Below are 19,118 nucleotides of genomic sequence, written 5' to 3'. Positions count from 1 at the left end.
TGATTCTGTTTAGATATTAGTATCCTAACACTTAAACATGACCCAGATAGCAAAATAAAAGGAAAACTATGGATTTCTGAAATCTACATCTTTCCTTTCCTCCTCATACCCACAAGCCAATTCTTTTCGCCTCATTGCTAAACTATATAAAACTCTCAGCTGGTCTGGGTTTTTCCAGGTCTTCCACTCCCTCAATGGAAACCCATCTTCCTCATACGGTTACCCATTTTCTCAGTGAGTATTTCTGATCTTTTCACTCTTCCTCTCTGCCCAGTGTTCTCGTCTATTAGGCCCATCACTTCACCGTGCATTTGGCCAGCCGTCTCCCTGCACCCATATTAACAACCTCATGACATCCAAACCCCTGTGAATTCTGAACCTTTATGAAATCTAAAGGGAGATCATACCATGGCTTAGCCCTGCAAGTATCTTAAAATTCACTTCTTTATGTCAACAAAATTTAATGCAGAAAACAAATCCACTTTCCACCTCCTCTTCAATTTCTCTGACTCATATAAATGGCTTTGAACTTGAGTCATTTAGATGTTCCAGCAAGTTTCCGTAACCCAGCTTAATTTGTTAACAAGGTCCACACTTAAAGCAAGGTAGGAATTGCTTTACAAAGAAAGTAGTAAAACAAAGGTGGAGTTTTATCAGAGAAATTAGGATTTAGCAAATGAGTATAACTGCTGAATCATTATATTGACATATTTTTTTTAGTCTCCAGTGTCTTGGAGCAGCTAAAAGGAAAAACCTAAAATTGTAGAATTATAACCTATACCAAACTCTGAAATCTGTTATACAACCAATGGTTGCAGTGAAATTTATTGCCTTTTTTTTGTATATATGTTATTTACTTTGTTATATGACTTATATATATACAAGTAGTAAAATAGAAAAGTCTGGGACGTTGTTTCAGCATGGTCCAGACTGATCTATAACATTGATTTCTGCATACATTCTTGGCTAAGTTATACTGCAGAAACCCCAAAATTTTAGTGGCTAACAACGGAGGTGTGTTTCTCTGTCTCAGAGTGCATGTTCTTTGTGGACTGCCTGTGGGTCTGCCCTCACATTCATTCCGGATCCCACGTGAGGAGCAGCCCTATGAGGTGGAAGTGTTTCTGTGACAGAAGGAAAAAAGAAATGGCAGCCGACCAATGACTCTCTCATTGGACTTGACATACATCACTTTCCCTCTCATTTCTTTTGCCAAAATTTTATGTCAACAGCAGGCAGATAGAACCTTCTCACAGGAAAGAGAACCGAATAATTGGAAATAATGCTACCATCTACAGACAACACTTTTGCCCATCAATATTCTCTTCCCTCCCTTCAGGCACAAAATATACTCATGTACTTCCCGTGGGGGAGCCCCAAATGTCCCATCCTATTGCAACATCAGCCTCAAGATGCAGAATATCATGATACGCATGAATCTTGAGGGTGGCACCTCTTGATCTGGAGACATATGAACTAAAAAGACAAATTACTACCCCCTCTCCATCCCAGACACACACACTCAACACACAGTGGTGGAAGAGGTTTAGGGCAACCAGCAAAAACATTCCTACCCAGAAAGCAAAATCTGGGAGACACATAGCAGTGAGGAGCTCATAGCAATTTTAAAATCCTATTGAACAGAACTGAGAGTGAAGAATATTCCTTGATTAGATCCTTGTTCACTCCCTGGTAATTGCTCTAGATTGCATTATTCTTCATGATTCTCAGATTCATCCCATGGGAGCTCCTTTATTCTCTACTATTCTCCTTGGACTTGTCCAATGAGGGCATTGGATAATGCACCCTACTTGAGACCTGTGTAGCTCATGAGGTTTGCTTCTGCCTGGAGAAGGCTGGGAGCCCAAAGATCATTTTAAAGTTCTTGCAGACATGGTGTATCTTTTTTTTCTTAAATATTTTTATTGATAAGTCTTTACACACATACAGTCCATACAAGGTGTACAATCAATGGCTCACAATGTCATCACACAGTTGTGTATTCATCACCATGACCATTTTTAGAACATTTGCATCACTCCAGAAAAAGAAATAAAAAGAAAAAGGAAGAAACTCATACATCCCATACGCCTTATCCCTCCCTCTCATTGACCACTAGTAATTCCATCTACCCAATTTGTTTTACCCCTTATCCCTCCTATTATTTATTTATTTTTATCCATTTATTTTTTTTAACATGGGCAGGCACCGGGAATTGAACCCATGTCCTCTGGCATGGCAAGCAAGCATTCTTGCCTGCTGAGCCACCGTAGCCCGCCCCATATATTTTATTCATCTGTCCATACCCTGGATAAGAGAAGCATCAGCCACAAGGTTTTCACAATCACATAGTCACATTGTGAAAGTTATATCATTATACAATCGTCTTCAAGAATCAAGTCTGTGGAACACAGCTCAACAGTTTCAGGTACTTCCCTCCAGCCACTCCAATACATCATAAACTAAAAAGGGATATCTATATAATGCATAAGAATAACCTCCAGGATAACCTCTTGACTCTGAAATCTCTCAGCCACTGAAACTTTATTTTGTCTCATTTCTTTCTTTCCCCTTTTGGTCAAGAAGGCTTTCTCAATCCTCTGATGCTGGGTCTCGGCACATCCCAAGAATTCTGTCCCGCATTGCCAGGGAGATGTATAACCCTGGGAGCCATGTCCTGCATAGCGTCATTTTTAATCCAAACTGGTCAGTACAGTTCTCTCTAAAACTTAGTCTTTTACCTATTAGATTCCAGTATGTTCATGCTAATAGCCAAACCTACAACTGTTTTTGAGACATACTTCTCTTTAATACTAATAATAGACTTCCTGAGAAGGCCACTTAACATATTTAGAGGTTTAACAAGTGACATTTTGATTTGTTTTAATAGGGCTGTATCATTATTTAATGCATTTCTCAATTTTATCTTTTACTAGTTGGAGCTGAGAAACAATCAAATTTTTCAACCATGTGAGACTTGGAATTTCTGGGTTGTCTTTATTCCCAGCTTGCAAACCTGAGCTCATCTCTTTCTTGTTGTACCCTGTCAGATGCAATAAATTGTAACCAGACCATGCTGTTTTCAAACTTTTTACCTAAGGCCACAAACTCATTCAAGATGTGTCTGTCCTCTACAGTTATTGCAGAAAACGATTTTATCAAATGTTTTGCTGCTGTATAACATGCACTGCTCTCTTTCCAGCCTTCAATGGCAGTTTTATTATTTCCTCCTGCCAGGGCTAGAACTGATAGATCACATTTTAAAACTTTTGTTATGGTAGACTTCTACTTGCAGCTGCTAATGTCTGTATTGTTGGCTTAGGCCAAGCTATGCTGTAATAGCAAACATCCCAAAACCTCTCTGCTAGTAACAACAAGGGGTATTTCTCACTCACATTACTTGTCCTGTATAGACAAGGTATTTTCCACCTTGTTTTTCCTTCTGGGATCAAGGCAAAAAGAACAGCCCCTGTCTGGGGCATGCCATTCTCATGGCCAAAGGAAAATAACAAATGATAGGACCACATGGTGGCTCTTGAAGCTTTCATTTGAATGCAGCATATGTGAATTCTTCTCTCATTTCATGACATCAATCTGGCCACATGACCAAACTAATATAAATGGAGTTGGGGAGGACTTCATCAGGAAGGGCAGAATTAGGGATTCTACACCACCTTCAGCTCCTCTTTCTCCCCAAAATGGCTTTGAACTTGCATCTTCTCTTGTTAGAACAATATACAGACTTAAAGCAGGATGGGAATTGCTGGTTCCTTGGTAGATTTATAAAAAGTTTAGAACATATGCATTGTATAAAGTGTGACACAACTCCAAAGTACACGGGACGTGGAGGGTTGACAGCAGATGGCTGGATGAGTAGGAAATCAAGCTAGCAGGTGGCATCTTTTCTCCTAGAGTCTAAATTGAGGGGGATTTGTTCCACTCACTGTATTTCCTCTAAGTCCCTGCAAATTCACAAGTATGCTGAGAGCCAAACACGATGGAAAACTGCTCATCTAATATCCTGAAAAGCTGAGGCAAGTTTGCGTGAGGGAACTCTAGGGCTTGCTCATCAGTGCTCCCGAGCTTTCTTTGCCCCCCACATGCTCACTCCTCCTTATCTCCACAGTTCGACATGCAAAGGATAACTCTGGAGGAACTGAAGCACATTCTCTATCACGCCTTCCGGGATCACCTAACGATGAAGGACATCGAGAACATCATCATCAATGAGGAGGAGAGCCTGAACGAGACTTCGGGGAACTGTCAAACAGAGTTTGAAGGAGGTATGGCTCCACTGCTTTTCTTTCTGCCTGGGCCAATGTCTCTACCCGCTCTGTATGAAAAATATGTTTTACAGTCTCCTGGGCTGCATTGGCCTTGTACGGATGCCAACACCGGGACTGAGGTTGGCAGATCCTTATTTGCAAAGATGCGGTGGCTTTTGTTTTTGTTCTTGTTTTTCTGTTTTTCTCTCCCCCAAACTCTGCATTTTTTGCAGGTTCTCCAAGGACTCTGTCATTCTTCCAAGGATTCTTCTGCAGTCTGTACTGGACATCTGGTTTTGTGATGTTCACGGGGCTGCCTGGGTTTGTAGGAAAAGTCTGTTTAGGCTGACAGCAGACTTGGCTCGAGTGCACTGGCTAGCTGTGTAACCTTGGACAAGGGGTGAGCCATCTCTGAGTGAGTTTCCTCATCTGTAAACATCAGGATAATTACATCCACTTCACGGGGATTCCGGGGAACTGAATAACCTCAAAGTTCTCTGAAGGCACAGGCTCAAAGAGCTCAGGACCAGAGTCCTTTCATGAATCTGACCAAGTAGTTACAGAAGAATTGAGGTTCTCTTGGGACCAATAAGACATTCAGGAGAGGCCGCTTTTCTTGGGCTCATAAAAGAAAATTAAAATGAAAAAAGAAGTCCATCTTTTCCCTTAACCAGTAGAGAGTTCCCAGAAAACTGAATAATTTCATCCCTCCTTCAAACTTTGAAAATCAGAGCTGCTTTAACAGTTCTGATGTACAGAAATTCTTTTTAAATTACATTAAATCACTATAGCAGGCTACTAGCAATTTTTAATCTGTTCAAAGCTGATATCACTTAAAGAGGCCAAACTAGCTTTTCTTTCCTTTTTATTTTTTCCTGGACATTTAGACAGATCAATATACACAGTTGGGAAGCTGTCACAGCGACACCAGAAGCCCTTCTGGTTATGTGATCTTGGAGCTGCAGCATTAGAACTGGCCAAGTACACATGGTAGCCAGGCCTCTGGGCACTGGGCTTTAGCAGCCACAACTCTTCATTCCTACCTGGGCTCTCATCAGCCCTACCTGGCTTGAACCACACTGGCGTACAAGGAATAAGGGCGATGGCTTATACTCAGAGGGAGCAGTGGAGACTGGGGCAAATGAGAGAGTTTCAAAACACATTCCTGCTAACGACATCCTACATTTAAGAAAGACATTCAAACTTACCATTTCAAGCCTTGCTGTGTTCATCAAGCAAACTACAGTTATGGTCCAGATGCTCCCTTGGCCCGTTTGTGACACCCGAGCTGTGACATCAGCCACCTGATTTGGAGAGTATGCAGGGGCAGGGGGTCATCGCAGCCAATGTCATCTCCAGCAGGACACATGGGGGGTCTGGGGGTGAGAGCAGGGGTGGGGAGGACAGTGATGGGCTCCCCATCCCGTCTCCTCCTTAGCTGCCACACCAAGTGTCCAAGCAAGGAAGGCGTCAGGACTTTAGCCTGTCCCATGTCAGCGAACACTCGTGAGATGGATGGGAGAGTAAATGTGTTTCCCATATTTCACAAGAACCTCTGTTTGTGGCTCGGTGTTTTATTCAGAGAAATGCCACAGTCTTAGCAATTTGGGAAAAGGTCAGACTACACTGGGAAGTCATCTGGACTCTAAGAAAGACCTTTTTATTACTCAAAAGCTTATAGATGAATAAAATCCAAAGAGGTTTCCCAACAGACAGCTCACTGGATTGGTTTTAGCGATTAGTACATATAACATTGGCAATAGCTTCTATTTGAGGGACAATAAACAAGTGCCAGGCACTTTGCTAAATGCTTTAAGATTCATCTTATTTACTAAGAGAACCAGTATTTGGTAATCAGCACATCACTTTCCTGCATGACCTCCATGACCTTGAATACATAATGCCTTTTGCATATTTTCATGTCAGAGAAATTTAAAAAGTATACATCTATTAATGCCAGCACTATTTGGCCTCAAACACAAGCCCATTGGTTTGTGTTCAGGTTTAAGCTTTTTTCCCAGTCTCGGATGGGATTGAAGTCATTGGTGCATTAATAAAGTATTGAATGCCCACAGTCCTCTCCTGTTCAGGAATGGGCCTCTCTGGTTGTATTTTGGGCAAAGGTGCCTGGAAAGAGATGAAAGCACAGGCTCTGAAAGCACCCCTGCGAAGCTCTGTGACCAGCCCCGGCCTCCTCACAACCATCCCCTGTGGCCCCCACAATCAGGGCTCTGCTGCACTTCTGGAAGCTCTCTCTTCTCCACCACAAGCTGACTTCACGGCTGCCCAGCCCCGTCTCCTAAACTCCTCACCCTCCTCTCAGCCTCAAGCCCTCGGGCCCATTCTTCTCCTCCCAAACTGTCACCTCCTCCCTATCCTCATTGGCCCCCTAGCCCAGCTACAGGCCTTGTCTCACCACTTCAGCCGCATTCCCACTATATCTTGGAATCCGCCACCCACCTTGTTGGCTTTTCCAAATCTTGGGAAATCCCAGCATCTACTTTTGAAGGAATGAGGTGATTTTCCTGATCTCTTTGAAGCAATGGAACTCCGTTCTTTTCAAGTCAGCTCTTTCTCATAACCCCAAAGAGGGACGGGAGAAGGGCAGAGATGAGAGGCATGTCCCTAAGACCTGTGTACCCCAATCAGCCCTCCATGCCTCTACTTCTCTCCACCAAGGAAGCTTGTCCCTCTCACCCTTCTGGGTTCGCTCCAGAAAATATGCCACTACACAGATGAGCTCGCCAACGACTCTGTGTTCTCCACCCTCAACTGAGTGATCCATGGGGGTGGGAAATCCTGTCCTTATTGGCTTAAGAGGAAAGAATTGATGAGCAAGAAAACTTGAAGGTGCAGGAGGGAAAGGAGGCCATTCAGAGGCAGGTTCTGTAGGAGCTCATGGGCTCAGGAGCCGAGTGTCGGTATCTGGTTCTGATTATTGGGAGAAATAAACATGGTGGCATCAACCATGACTGGCTCTACACTACCCACAACCCCTGGGTGACATCCAGATGATAAAAAAGAGGGTTTGGAGATGTTTTGCCTCAGTTTGTCCGCTTTTCATCACAAGACATTTTATTTGTGGAAACCATAAGCTCAATGACACCGAGAGACAAATTTGATCTTTTATTTGGTTCCAGTTGCTGACATATATGGAATTGAATAGTCTTGTGGTTAAGTCATCTGTCTGCCTGTCACCTGATCCCTATTAAGTATTCTTATGATAAATTATACTATATATTAAATTTGACAATGCTTGCTTCTAATATTTTTACAGCTTAACCCATGCTGATCCAATCCAGGAGGAAAGGGACAGAAGAAAACTGTCCATCATACCTACTGGCTGCTGGTCACTGTGTGAAGTGCATTTTTTGTTTCTGTTATTGTTTTTGTTTTAGTTTTTTTGCATTTGCTACCATGTTGTATCGACTTTGGCACAGGCTTGTGAGATGACTCGTGTTGCCTCCCAGTTATGGATGAGGAAACTGAATCTCAGCAAGGGGAGGTAATTTGTCCAAAATCAAATAGAGAGTATGGGCTTGAACCCAGGTCCCCCTGACAAAGCCCTACCCTGCCCTGTGCCATTTACCTGGGCCAAGGCATGTCAAAGGGTCCTTCCTGGATGGTGGTTTCTCGTAACCCCAAAGAGAGACAAGGAGAAGGGCAGAGAACCACCTCCCTCATTTTCCATTTCATCGCTGATGAAGTCATGTTATATTTGAAAGTTGAGTAGAAGTAAAGCGAGATTTGTGTGTGAGCCCTTTCAAGACATATCCCCCAAGTGTTGTCCGTAAATGGAATACCAGCTGTCAGATTTTTCTAGACATTCTGACAACAAGCATGAGAGAGGGAAGTAAAGCGAAATCATCAAGTGGGGAATAAATAGTTTCTGTGAAAGACACAAGCAGAGCCTTTCGGTGCTATTCAGAACCTGGGAATGATGGACAAGAGAAATGAATGCCAAGTTTGGGGAGGGAGGGGGAGGTGCTGGAGTTCACAAAGCAGGCCAGGAAGCCCCTGAAAGGTCACTGGTGCAGATGTGTGGGTTCTGTCCCCAGCTCTGTGCCAACTGGAGGTGTTGACCTTGGAGACATTATTGGACAAGAACGGTCATATCCAGATTCCAAAAGTCCCGGGTTTATGCAAGGTCAGAAAGAGTTTTGTGGCCAAATTCAAGGTCTCTGTCCCCGCTGAAGTCACAACATCCCTGTCAGGCTGTCAAACGCTCAGCTGGATGGGAGCCCCGCCCGCCACCAGACATGCCTGTTGGGTATTTCAAGCCCATCCAAATGAAAAGGGCAGGGTATGTCAGCTGCACCATCTGCTCCCAGCTCACCTGGGGCTCTGTGACTTTCCTGAAACAAAACCTGTCCTCCTTGGGTAGATGTAAGAGGTTAATGTAGAGCTGAGGTTGTATGGCACATGGTGAGAGAGGAGACAGTTTTCAAAGAGATTTGGGGCTTTGGACAGAAGGGAATTTTTCTTCTCTTTGAGGACCCTTCACTACAAACCTATTGGTAAGTTTTCTGGATCCACGGTGAGGAGTGAGGAGCTTCTGAGACATAGGATAGAGCCTGGAGAGCTGTTTTTGATAACTATGCGTGAAGGTTAAGAAGCTGCCCTGGGCTTAGGACAGGATGGCTTCAGATCCCGCCTTGCTGTGTATTAGCTCACTTCAGTAATTCACTGAAGTAAATATTAAGAACTTCGTTTTCTTCATCAGGATTATGGGAAATCATGAAATGGCTAAAGCATTAGTGAGCATGCAAATCTAGCAAAGAAGCAAAAAGCAAAAGAAAACCAGGCAGTTCCTTGCCCCAGTTCTGTTCTTGTCATGTATTTCCTGGAAACGTGGCTGATGATGTATTGTTGGAATTTCTCATTTTTGAAGAATGGGGCAGGGATCCGACTGGCAGCATGTGGGACTTCCTCATGACATACTCCTTCCTAATATCAAGTCATTGACAACAACGTAGTTTCCAAGAGTCCTTGGTCAAGACTCTGGGTTGCAAGTAACAGAAACCCAATCCAGGGTTCTCTAAACCACAAAGATCAAATAATAAGGGGATTCAAAAGGATGAGCTTTAGTTAACCTGGACTCAGAGAGCTAAAGCAATATATCTCCTTTCTCTTCCCTTCCTTCTCTTCCCTCTCTTGTCCATCTGTGTGTGTGTCTCCCCCTCTCTCTCCCTCCCTCTCTCTGACTTTCACTCTGTCTATGCCTGTCCTTCCCTCCCTCTTTCTTTCCCTTCCTCTCTTTCTCTCCTTCCCCTGCACTCTCTCTCCCCCAACCCCCTCTCTCCCTTCTTCCTTCCTCTCTGTTAGCTTCATTCTTTGGCAAGCTCTTGCTCTCCATGGGGTGACCAGTTTCCACATGGCACTGGCATCTTAGAAAGAGACTGATTCTCTTTCTCAGGACACATCTCCCTCCTAAGAAGGGGCTCTGATCAAACCTGCTTGTCTCCTGTGCCAGCCCTGGGTCAAGTCAAGCCCAGGTGGGTGAGGTGAGCCAGTCTGGTGGGAGAGGTGAAGCCCTGAACTGAGAATTACGTGCAAAGCCCCAAAAGAGATGACTTTGTCAACCAGAAGTAAAAGGCTTCTAGAAAGGCTAAACAATGCCTGGGTCCACAGCAGGGCCATCAAAGTAAGACACAATTGTCCAACATCCAGCAAACCCAAGATAATGAGCCCGAGACTTTGCAGTGGAGAAGGGACCAGCCCCCACACCCACCCATAGAGGAGGCCCCCTTCCTCTTGCCAAAAGTAAAGTCAGAAAGGATACAAGCCTCACTCCTGCTCTCTTACTCCTTTGAGGCCCCAGCCTCCATCTCTACCATCAGGTGTTTCTGGGGTGCGTGGATGTTTCTGATATCATCATGTATAGAAAAGCCTCTTTCAGAAGCCCTTAGTTCCATTTTGGACTATGGAAATATCCAATTTCGCAGGATCATAAAATCTTAGACTTGGAAGGAATGCAGGGCAGTAGCTCCCAAACATGGCAGACCTGGCTTGTAAGACTCACCTGAGCTGAGTGTTCCATTGTTTTGTTTTATATCATAACTGAGCCCCAAAGCCTCTGTCAGAAATTTCCATTGTGTTTGTCTGGGATTAAGGCCCATGATTCAGAGTTGTGAGAATTCTGGTTAGCTTCCTTTGGGATCTCTGCCTCACAAGTTTCCAAACCTCAAAACTGAAGCCAGTGGGATCATGGACCCATTATATCCAGGGTTGTCCATGTGGTCAGAGCAAATTCAATGTTGACTCTGAATCCTGGAAAAAATCTAGGGGCCACTGCCTATCACTTGCCAAGTAGAGCAGCATGAATCACTGATGAAAGAAGATGGGGAAAGAAATGGCCTGTCCCTAAGATTTACCAACCCAGATCCCGCTAAGGCAGGTGCAAGTCTGTCCATGCATGGGACTTGTCAACAAGCTTTCAAGAAAACAGGAAATCTGTTTTCTGTGCCAACCTGAGCCAACCTCCTCACCTCACATTTTCTGCCCAGATACTTCCTGGTAAGGTTTACTGGCTGGCAAGTTCTGTGCTAGCAAGAAAGCTCGAGACCTACTGGGGAGATACAAAAGATCACCAGCAACAGAAGGCACTCTAGCCATTTTTAGTGTTCGATAAGATAAAAAAAAAAAAGCAGCACATTTCTCAAAAATTTAAACATAGAGTTACCATGTGACCTGGCAATTCCACTCCCAGACAGGTACCCAAGAGAAATGAAAACATATGTTCATGCAAAAATTTGTGCATGAATGCTCATAGCAGCAGGGTTCATGATAACCCCCAAGTGGAAACGATCCAGATGTCCATCAGTGGATGAAGGGATAAAGAAGATGTGGTCATCCATGTAATGGAGTATTATGCAGCTATAAAGAGGAATAAAATATTGATTCACACTGCAGCAGGGCTGAACCTTGAAAACATTATGCTGAGTGAAAAGAAGCCAGACACAAAAGGCCACATATTGTACAATTACATTTCTATGAAATATCCAGAATAGGTAAATCCATAGAGATAGAAAGATTAGTGATTGCCAGGGGCTGGCAGTTGGGGGGATGGTGGGGTGGAAGTGACTGCTCATGGGAATGGGGGTTCTTTTTTGGAGTGATGGAATATTCTGACATTAGATGGCGACAATGATTGCAGAGCTTTGAGAATACACTAAAAACCACTGGGTTGTACACTTCAAAAGTGTGAATTGTATGGTAGGTGAATTTGATTTCCATTTTTAAAAAATTAGCACTAATCCATTCAAATAAATAAATAAGGAGCAGCCCCCCATGGGAGCCAGTCAGGAGAAGCCTCATGGAAAAGTACAGTGTGGATCCTGGAGAAAGAGAGGGAAGGGAAGATGGACATCCCAGCATGGAATCCCACCCCCCCAGCCCCGCCCCATGGAGTCTTGCACAGGGACCCAAGTGGCTGCTGGGGGAGGGGAGGGCAGGGTTCCAGGGGCTGAGCTTAGAGTTGAAACATGCTCCTCGGGCACCCTTTGTAGGAGTATCACTGGGATGCTAAAGCACAAAGGGCACTGCTTTAGAAAGGTGAGTGCAGCTGCAGTTCAGGATGAATTAATGAGGTAAGGGACCAAAGCAGAAGTCAAGGAGCATGCGCTGTTTACTCAGCCCTGTGCTAGAGGCTGCAGAGAATATGAGAAAAGCCAGCAGGCATTCCTCCAGCCCTCGAGGGATACAAGAATGAAATCTGGCATTTCTCTACTAACTTGCAGTTCTAGCTAGCTTTCATTTGCAAGTATCACCTGCTCCTTCTACAGAGGGAGAAACTGAGCCCAGAGAAGTAGCACTTGTCCAGAGTTCCAAATGTGGCAGTTAGGAGAGAAAGTCAGGTGTCTGTACTCACTTTTTACCCGAGACTGACCTGTATGATACTGAGAATAAAGAAATATGCAAAAATATGGTGCAATGCGTAAATCACAACCATGGACAAACCTGAATAAATAAATAAATCACAGCCAAAGACAGATCTGAAATCATTATCAACAGCACATTGGTGAGTGCCAGGTTGGACAGCTGCTGTCAAACACACCAAGTGTTTGAAGTACATTTCCTTTGGGTCACTGAACTTTCTGTTGCCAAGCAGAAGATCTAGAAGAGTATTTGCAGAATTTTGAACCTCAGTGTTACAATTAGACCTGGACTGAAATCCCACCTCCACCATTTTTTCAGATGACCTTGAACTCCACTTCTCGGAGCCTCAGACTCTTTACAGTCACATGAACATAACCACACCCAGTTCCCTTGGTTGTTGTGTGGATGCCACTGTGTAGGTGGAGACAATATACATCTAACAATTGACACAGTACCTAATTGTACTTAACACAGTACTTAGTGGCACTTAACCCAGTGCCTGGCAGCGCTTGACACAGTAACAGCATTTAACACATTACTTAAACCTCTGACGTGGGTCTTCCACATATAATCAGGAGTTTTTAAAAACTGGACAAAAGGGAATTAGCATTTGTCAGACACAAACAATATTCCAGAATCTTCACACTTCATATGATCCTCATAATGCAGTAGGTCTTTATTACTTCCATTTTATGGATGATGTGATTGAGGTCTAAGGAAATCAGCTTGTCTGAGGTCACACGTCTAACCTGTAGAATAATCATGATTCCAAAGAGATTACGTCTCTCACTTTGCTGCACAGCTGGTGGCCTCGGAATTGGACATAAGACAGTTCTCATTGAGGCACAGAGGCTGAATTACAGACTCAATTATGATCTGTTTCAGAGCCACCTTGACCAATGAGTGAGCTAGAAGCTCCTCTCCACTTATAGGACGTCGGTCTAGAGTCACATTTGCACAGCGTCAAGTATGAACTGTTAGCTCTCCTGGACTCACCACACTTCCTTATCTCTCCCCTCCTACTGCTTTGAAGGATTTTTAGATCAAAGTTGCAGCCACTCTCCTGGGGGATAATCCTGTTGCCTGTAACCTGGTTTTCTCAGTGTCCTTCACAGAAAAGGGCTTCAGCAAAAACTTTCTCCCTCAGTCCAATCACAATTTTTTTTCTTTTCCTTAAACCTTCATAAGCCCTCAGGATGGAAATGTATATGACTGCTTTCAGAAGCAATTTTATGCTGAAGAACTATACAGAATAAATTAGTCAGAGCTCAGAAAGTGTGATGAGATGGAACTTCCACATCCTGATCTTATTTTGTGCTTTGGTCCTTTCCTTCCTGAGGGTTGGCATCTTTTTTATATTAACCCGCTCATCCGAGGAGACCCATCTCTGCACCAAGGAAATTTTCTTCCTCCAGCAGTTCTTACAAGACTCTTGAGTCCCAAAAACAATTAGTGAGTAGAGACCTAAACCCCAAATACCTTAAATAACCAAAAGGAAACAGAAGCCCAGTGGATCCAGAAGAATTAAAGATGATGACACAAGACTTAAGCAATGATGGCAGAAACAACAAGCATTGGTGATGGAGCCAAGAACGGCACCAGGGACATTGGCTGTCTGTGAACTACAGTTTGCTGAAGAAACCTTCTTGGTTGATCTCGTTTTTAGAAATCCCTTGACCAGCCCATGGGGCGCCTTCTCTGAGAAAGCTGGGTTGTCTTTGGAAACATCACCAGCTTCCTCCTGCTTCCCTGTTTACTTCCAGGGGTTTGGAGGAGCCACTGAGTGGAGAGTCAAGAAGGAGAGATATTTGAGATTGGACGTTTCTTAAATTATTGAAAGCATGTGAACCCTGCCTTGACCTTTTCTTCTTGCAATATTCTTCCCTGGAGAAAGAGACTGAGGGTCATTTGAAAGGAAATTGCATTGTATTCCCCCATTCCCTGCCTTACCCACCCCCCTTAACCTGGCCTCAAGGAAAGCACTTTCCCTGGGCTGGAAGCTATTTGCAAAGGTAGAGTATAATGTCACTAGAAGAACCCCATTTCAAAATGGAAGCTAATCTGAAACTATTCTTGCCTGTCATTGGGTTTCTTAACATCTGACTCTATAAAACCATCTTCTGCAGTGCCCCCACCCCCGATGTCCTCAGCACACATCTCAGATCTCCACTGATTCAGACTCTAGAAGATTCTTAAACCACAGCTTAGACCCACTGAATCAGAAACCCTGTTGAGGTGAGACTCCACAATTCCCTCATCATCTGGATAGCTTATTAAAATACAAATTCCTGGCCTCCACCCTGCAGAATTTCTGATGCAGTAAATCTGCAGTGGGGCCTGAGAATGCGTGCACTTGTGAAAAACCCCAGGTGGTGCTGCCACTGCTGGTACAGGGAGGAGTGCTGGTACAGGTGACTTCCTGCATCCAGACTATGGATATCTTCAGTAACCTGAGTGGTAAACCATGCTAGAGATCAATGTGAGGCATGGAGGGGAGGAAGTATGGAGAGGGAAGAGAACGGAGAAGGAAAGGAAATTCTGACATGGGAGCAGAGCTCAGGATCCCTTTCTGAGAATCAATGCTTAGAAAAGAAACCTGTTCCTACTCGCCCCACTTCATCCAAGCTTTGCTTTCTCATTACTCGATTTCTCTGTTTCTGGCCCATATTAGCACCCCACTAATTAAGCCTTTTGATTAAGACCCATGGTTTCTCATAGGTCTTATAAAGCTAATGGAGCAAAAGCTGGTCCAGCAAGAAGGACTAAGAGAGCATAACCCCAGGACCCCAAGGTCACACCTTGGGGGTCCCAGGATCTGGCAGCAGGGTCTCCCGGTCCCTGTAGGGTCTGAGAGAGTTTGTACTTCATGGGGCCAGTGGATCCTCTCCAGCACACAGCCCTCACTCCTCAAATCTCAGCCAACACCAGAATCACCTGGAGGGTTGCTGAGCACAGCTCACTGGGCCCCATGCTCAGCATCACCAATTCAGTGAGCGCTACTGGCCCAGGAACTCTGCTCTGACACACACCCACTGATGGCGTATCTGGAATAACGCCAGACGTCGCTTAGAGTCCTTTTGACCAGCAGCCACCTAAGAGCAAGGCTGAGAAAGGTAAGTTGCTTCCAGGCTGGCACTGATGTAGAGGGAAGCATCCAACCTCCCTCTAGCCACATGGACAACCTCAGAAAGGAGAGCCAGGAGTCCCGCAGAGGTGGACACACCGTGGCTCGATCATGTTTTTATGAAATGCACTTTGAAATGTGACATATGTCCTTGCTCAAGAAGTCACACTGCCTCTGGAAGTTTATAACTTACTCTGAACATTCCATCAGCCATGGTTTTTGTTACAGAATTTTTACCATTTCTTACCTTTGTGACCAGCTGATCAGTCTTCTGATAGCAGTCCACTAACTGTCCACTCCCGGCCTTTTGCTTCACTCTTGGCTTGTTTAGGAAGTGCTACACGCCCTCTCATTATGATTTCTCTCTCTTCTCTCTTCCCACACTTTCCCTCCACGCCTCCCCCCACCCCACATCTCCCCCCACCCCTCCCCACACCCCACATTTCCCCCTCCACCCCCACATCTCCCCCTACCCCACGTCTCCCTCCCTCCACGTTTCCCCCCACACCTCTACTCCCCTCCTCCTTTCCTCCCCTCCACGTCTCCCCCAACTCCACCTCTCCCTCCCCCTCACGTCTCCTCTCCTCCACGCCACCTTGCCCTCCCTTCCCTCCACGTCGGCCCCCAGTGCATTCCCAGAAACAGAACAGACAGACCTGTGTCCGGAAGAGCCTCATCTGCGCCTTCGCCATGGCCTTCATCATCAGTGTCATGCTGATCGCGGCCAATCAGATCCTGCGGAGCGGCATGGAGTAGCCTCGCGGCATGGAGTAGCCTCGCGGCCACGCGCGTCCCCAGCTCACTGCGCATGTGCATGCCCCGCGGGCACCTCGCTCCTCCCCGCCAGCAGGTATGGACAGCCGCCCACCACGGTGACCTTGTGGAGAGAACCTAAGGTGGCAGCGCGACTGGAATTTGCAAATCAGCTTCATCTCCTTGGCAGGGACACACAAGGGCTGTCTTCAAAGCTTCGATGGTTTTCGTTTCCTAATGCAATAAATAACCAGGAGCTCTGAACTGTGGCTTCGACCACTGGTCAGTAACTCGGGAAAGACCCTTCATTTTCATCTGGGAATGGCAGCGGCGCAAGCCAAGTTGTTGGCGTAAGAGAGCAAGACAGAGGCGTGACCACGCAACCATCTCCACCCACCATTGTTTCAGCCCAGGGGTTAGCAGTTGACTCCCACCCGCGTCCGCCCTCGGCCCCAAGAGGCTGACTTCTGGGTGGCTGCAGAAGATGGGGCTTCCCATCTCTTCCTGGCTTCCTTTGGCCACCCAGTGGAGACCCTCCCCCGAGGTGTGACGGGAAAGCCATTGAACGGGTGCAGCGTCTGGCGATCTGCAGCTGCACCCCTGTTGCTTCCGTTTTTACTGCCTTTTATAACAGGACTCTTGTGGGCAGAGTTGGGCAGCTCTGTTTCCGTTGGCACTTGGCTTTCTGTTCCTTGAGCCCTTTGCGCACCAGCATTTTGGAATCTGCAGAGAGCCTTCCTCCCAGCTTTGCCACCTGTGCTGCCATTAGAGAGAGAAGGAAAAAAAAAAAAAGCATCATTATGCCCAGGCATATCTATAACATAGACGTATAGACACGTATCTATTTGGCTTGTTCATTTGCCACATTGTTCTTCCCTAATCGCTTGCTGCTGGTATAAGCTTGTCCTCCACACTCATCCCAGCTTCTTGGGGGAGGGAGGAGGTATGTGGGGGGAGGGGCTGAGAGTGGGTGAGGAGGTGTTGGTAGCCCCACTGCCTTGAATGTGGAGGGTGACATGTCTCCAGGCCAGCCGAGCTCTGTAAGTTAAGGGCCTCATCTTTTCCTCATATTGGAACGCTTTGTCAGCTCGCCTTCCCCAGCTAAAAAGAGAACCACAGTCCAAAGCAGAAAGACGAAAAGCTCCAACTCCTGTACTTTTACATAACATCTACTGACATTCAGATTCTGCAACTGACTCATGTTCGCGCGAGAGAAACAAAATGTTAATAAGCCTAGGCAAATGTGACAGGTCGTTTACTCCTGCTTGCAGAATACTTCCGCTGGGGAAGGGAACTGGATCCAATGGGCCATTTTCAACACCATTTCAATCATGTAATTCCTTGACTTTTCCTAGATGCCATCTCACCAAAATCCAGTCCAACTTGCACCGTCTGATATGCCGGTAACCTCTAGATGTGATATTTCCCTTTGTACTTTCTCAGGCTCAGGTCTTTATTTCTGTAATGGAACTGTCTTGCTCCTGTTTCTTTTCAGTGCATCTGAAAGCTGCTAGCTTTTCCCCGCTACAGGTTCCCCGTTCTCCCAGGACTGAGGCACCAGAATCTGTGCTCTCTCAGTACAGCTTGGGTAGGTTTGCTGCTGCGGTTTGCATTCCTGAACCTTCCAGCCTACCCTCCCTTTCAGCTTCCCCCTCCCAACTGCCTTCTTAGATGAAGGACACCCAGGGCCTCTTCTTCCTCTTCACCTCTGCAAGCACTACCCGGCGACCACTTCCAGCGCGGGGGCAGCTGCAGGACTTTCCCCCTATTGGAAAGTGCAAATATTCAAGATGAGCACAAGTAAAACTAGGGTTTGAGCCATAGTGTGGAGGAGGGAGCAAGTGTGAGCTACCGAGGGCGCAGGGAGGAGCGCTCTGTGAAGAGCCTGGCATGCAGTAAGCGCCGACCCAGGGGGCAGCAGCCTGCCCTCCTCCCCGAACCTGCCCTACCCCCACTGGGGCTGACTCCTTGCCCGCCTCGCCTGCCTGTCCCCTTGCCTGATTCACCACAGTCCCCTCAGGTTGGGAGTCCTAAACTGGAATAGGTGCAGAGGCAGAATGCCAGTGCATCAGGCGACTTGTTGTGAGCTTCTGTCCCCAGCAGCTTGCCTCTCCTGACCGGACTTCAGTGAGAGGGCATGACACATTGACAGGGCTCTGCTTCTCCATCTTCTACCAAGCCCTGAGCGAGAGGCCATGTCCTCCGGGAAAGGGGATGCAAGACCCTACCTAGGCTGGGTAGAGACCTTCAGAGATGATTCTTAAAGGATCCCTGCCCCACTACCCCATGTGAGGGGATTGGTGTGACACAAACGCTTCTCCCAAGGCTTCTTTGCAAATTCATCTGTCTCTTACTGGGGTACTAGGATCCTAAAGGATGGGAGAGAAGATAGCCATTGGGCAAGGGTGAGAATTAAAAGGAGTTCCAGAGAGGTACCAACAGTGTGTTTCCTGGAATCCATTCCTAAAGAGGACCCTTTCCTCTGCCTCTCGGTGTCCTGGAAGCAAGTCTGTCCTACACAGGAGAAAATCTAGGAGATGGCATCTCATGGGGGAGGACAAGCAGGAAGGCACAGAACCCACTTGAATGGCCTGGAAGTGAACTTCCTGCTGGACAGTGGCACCCAGAGACTGAAGGACCCAGTGTTAAGACAGCCTTGACTTACCAGCATTCTTGAATGTTGGGAGCTAAGAGTTTGTCCATGGGACTTGCATACTGGCCCCTTTGCTTTGATTGTCTGTCCAAGGTGTTGGGCTTCTTTATCAGGCAGTTAAAGACACTGACTTCCCAGATCCCTGCACCCACAACCCCACTTCTAAGAGTTCAGGCAGATGTTCTATCAGGGCCCCCAGGCTAGTCAGCATCATTGTCATTGGTGATTTCAATGAAGACTCCAAAAGGTCATTTTGCTGCATGCCCAAGGTGTGCCATGTGGCTCCAGCCAGAGGAGCCCTCTGCAGGAGCACTGCCCAGTCCCACTCTGTCCTCCCAGCTAGTGAACTCAGGAGTCAGTGCCATGTGCTGCCAGCCCTGTGGGGGTGGGGGGTGCTGAGTTCATTGGCAAACCCAACTTGGCTTTTTCTCGCTGTATGTCCCTC

General features: G+C 46.2%; 1 protein-coding gene across 1 annotated transcript in view; it reads left to right on the top strand.

The window, feature by feature from the left end:
* The window catches only part of CALN1 (calneuron 1), a 360,848-nt gene extending 344,019 nt beyond the window's left edge, over positions 1-16,829 (top strand). The window contains exons 4-5 of the mRNA XM_077141009.1: positions 4,127-4,283; positions 15,896-16,829. Of these exons, the coding sequence (XP_076997124.1) occupies positions 4,127-4,283; positions 15,896-16,023 (285 nt within the window). The 3' untranslated portion in view covers positions 16,024-16,829. The remainder of the gene's footprint in view (positions 1-4,126; positions 4,284-15,895) is intronic.
* Positions 16,830-19,118: the final 2,289 nt, after the last annotated feature.

The sequence above is a fragment of the Tamandua tetradactyla genome, chromosome 23 (assembly GCF_023851605.1).
Source record: "Tamandua tetradactyla isolate mTamTet1 chromosome 23, mTamTet1.pri, whole genome shotgun sequence".
NCBI classification, from domain to species: domain Eukaryota; kingdom Metazoa; phylum Chordata; class Mammalia; order Pilosa; family Myrmecophagidae; genus Tamandua; species Tamandua tetradactyla.
The sequence above is the reverse complement of the archived record's forward strand: the minus strand, read 5'-3'. Positions and strand labels throughout refer to the sequence as shown.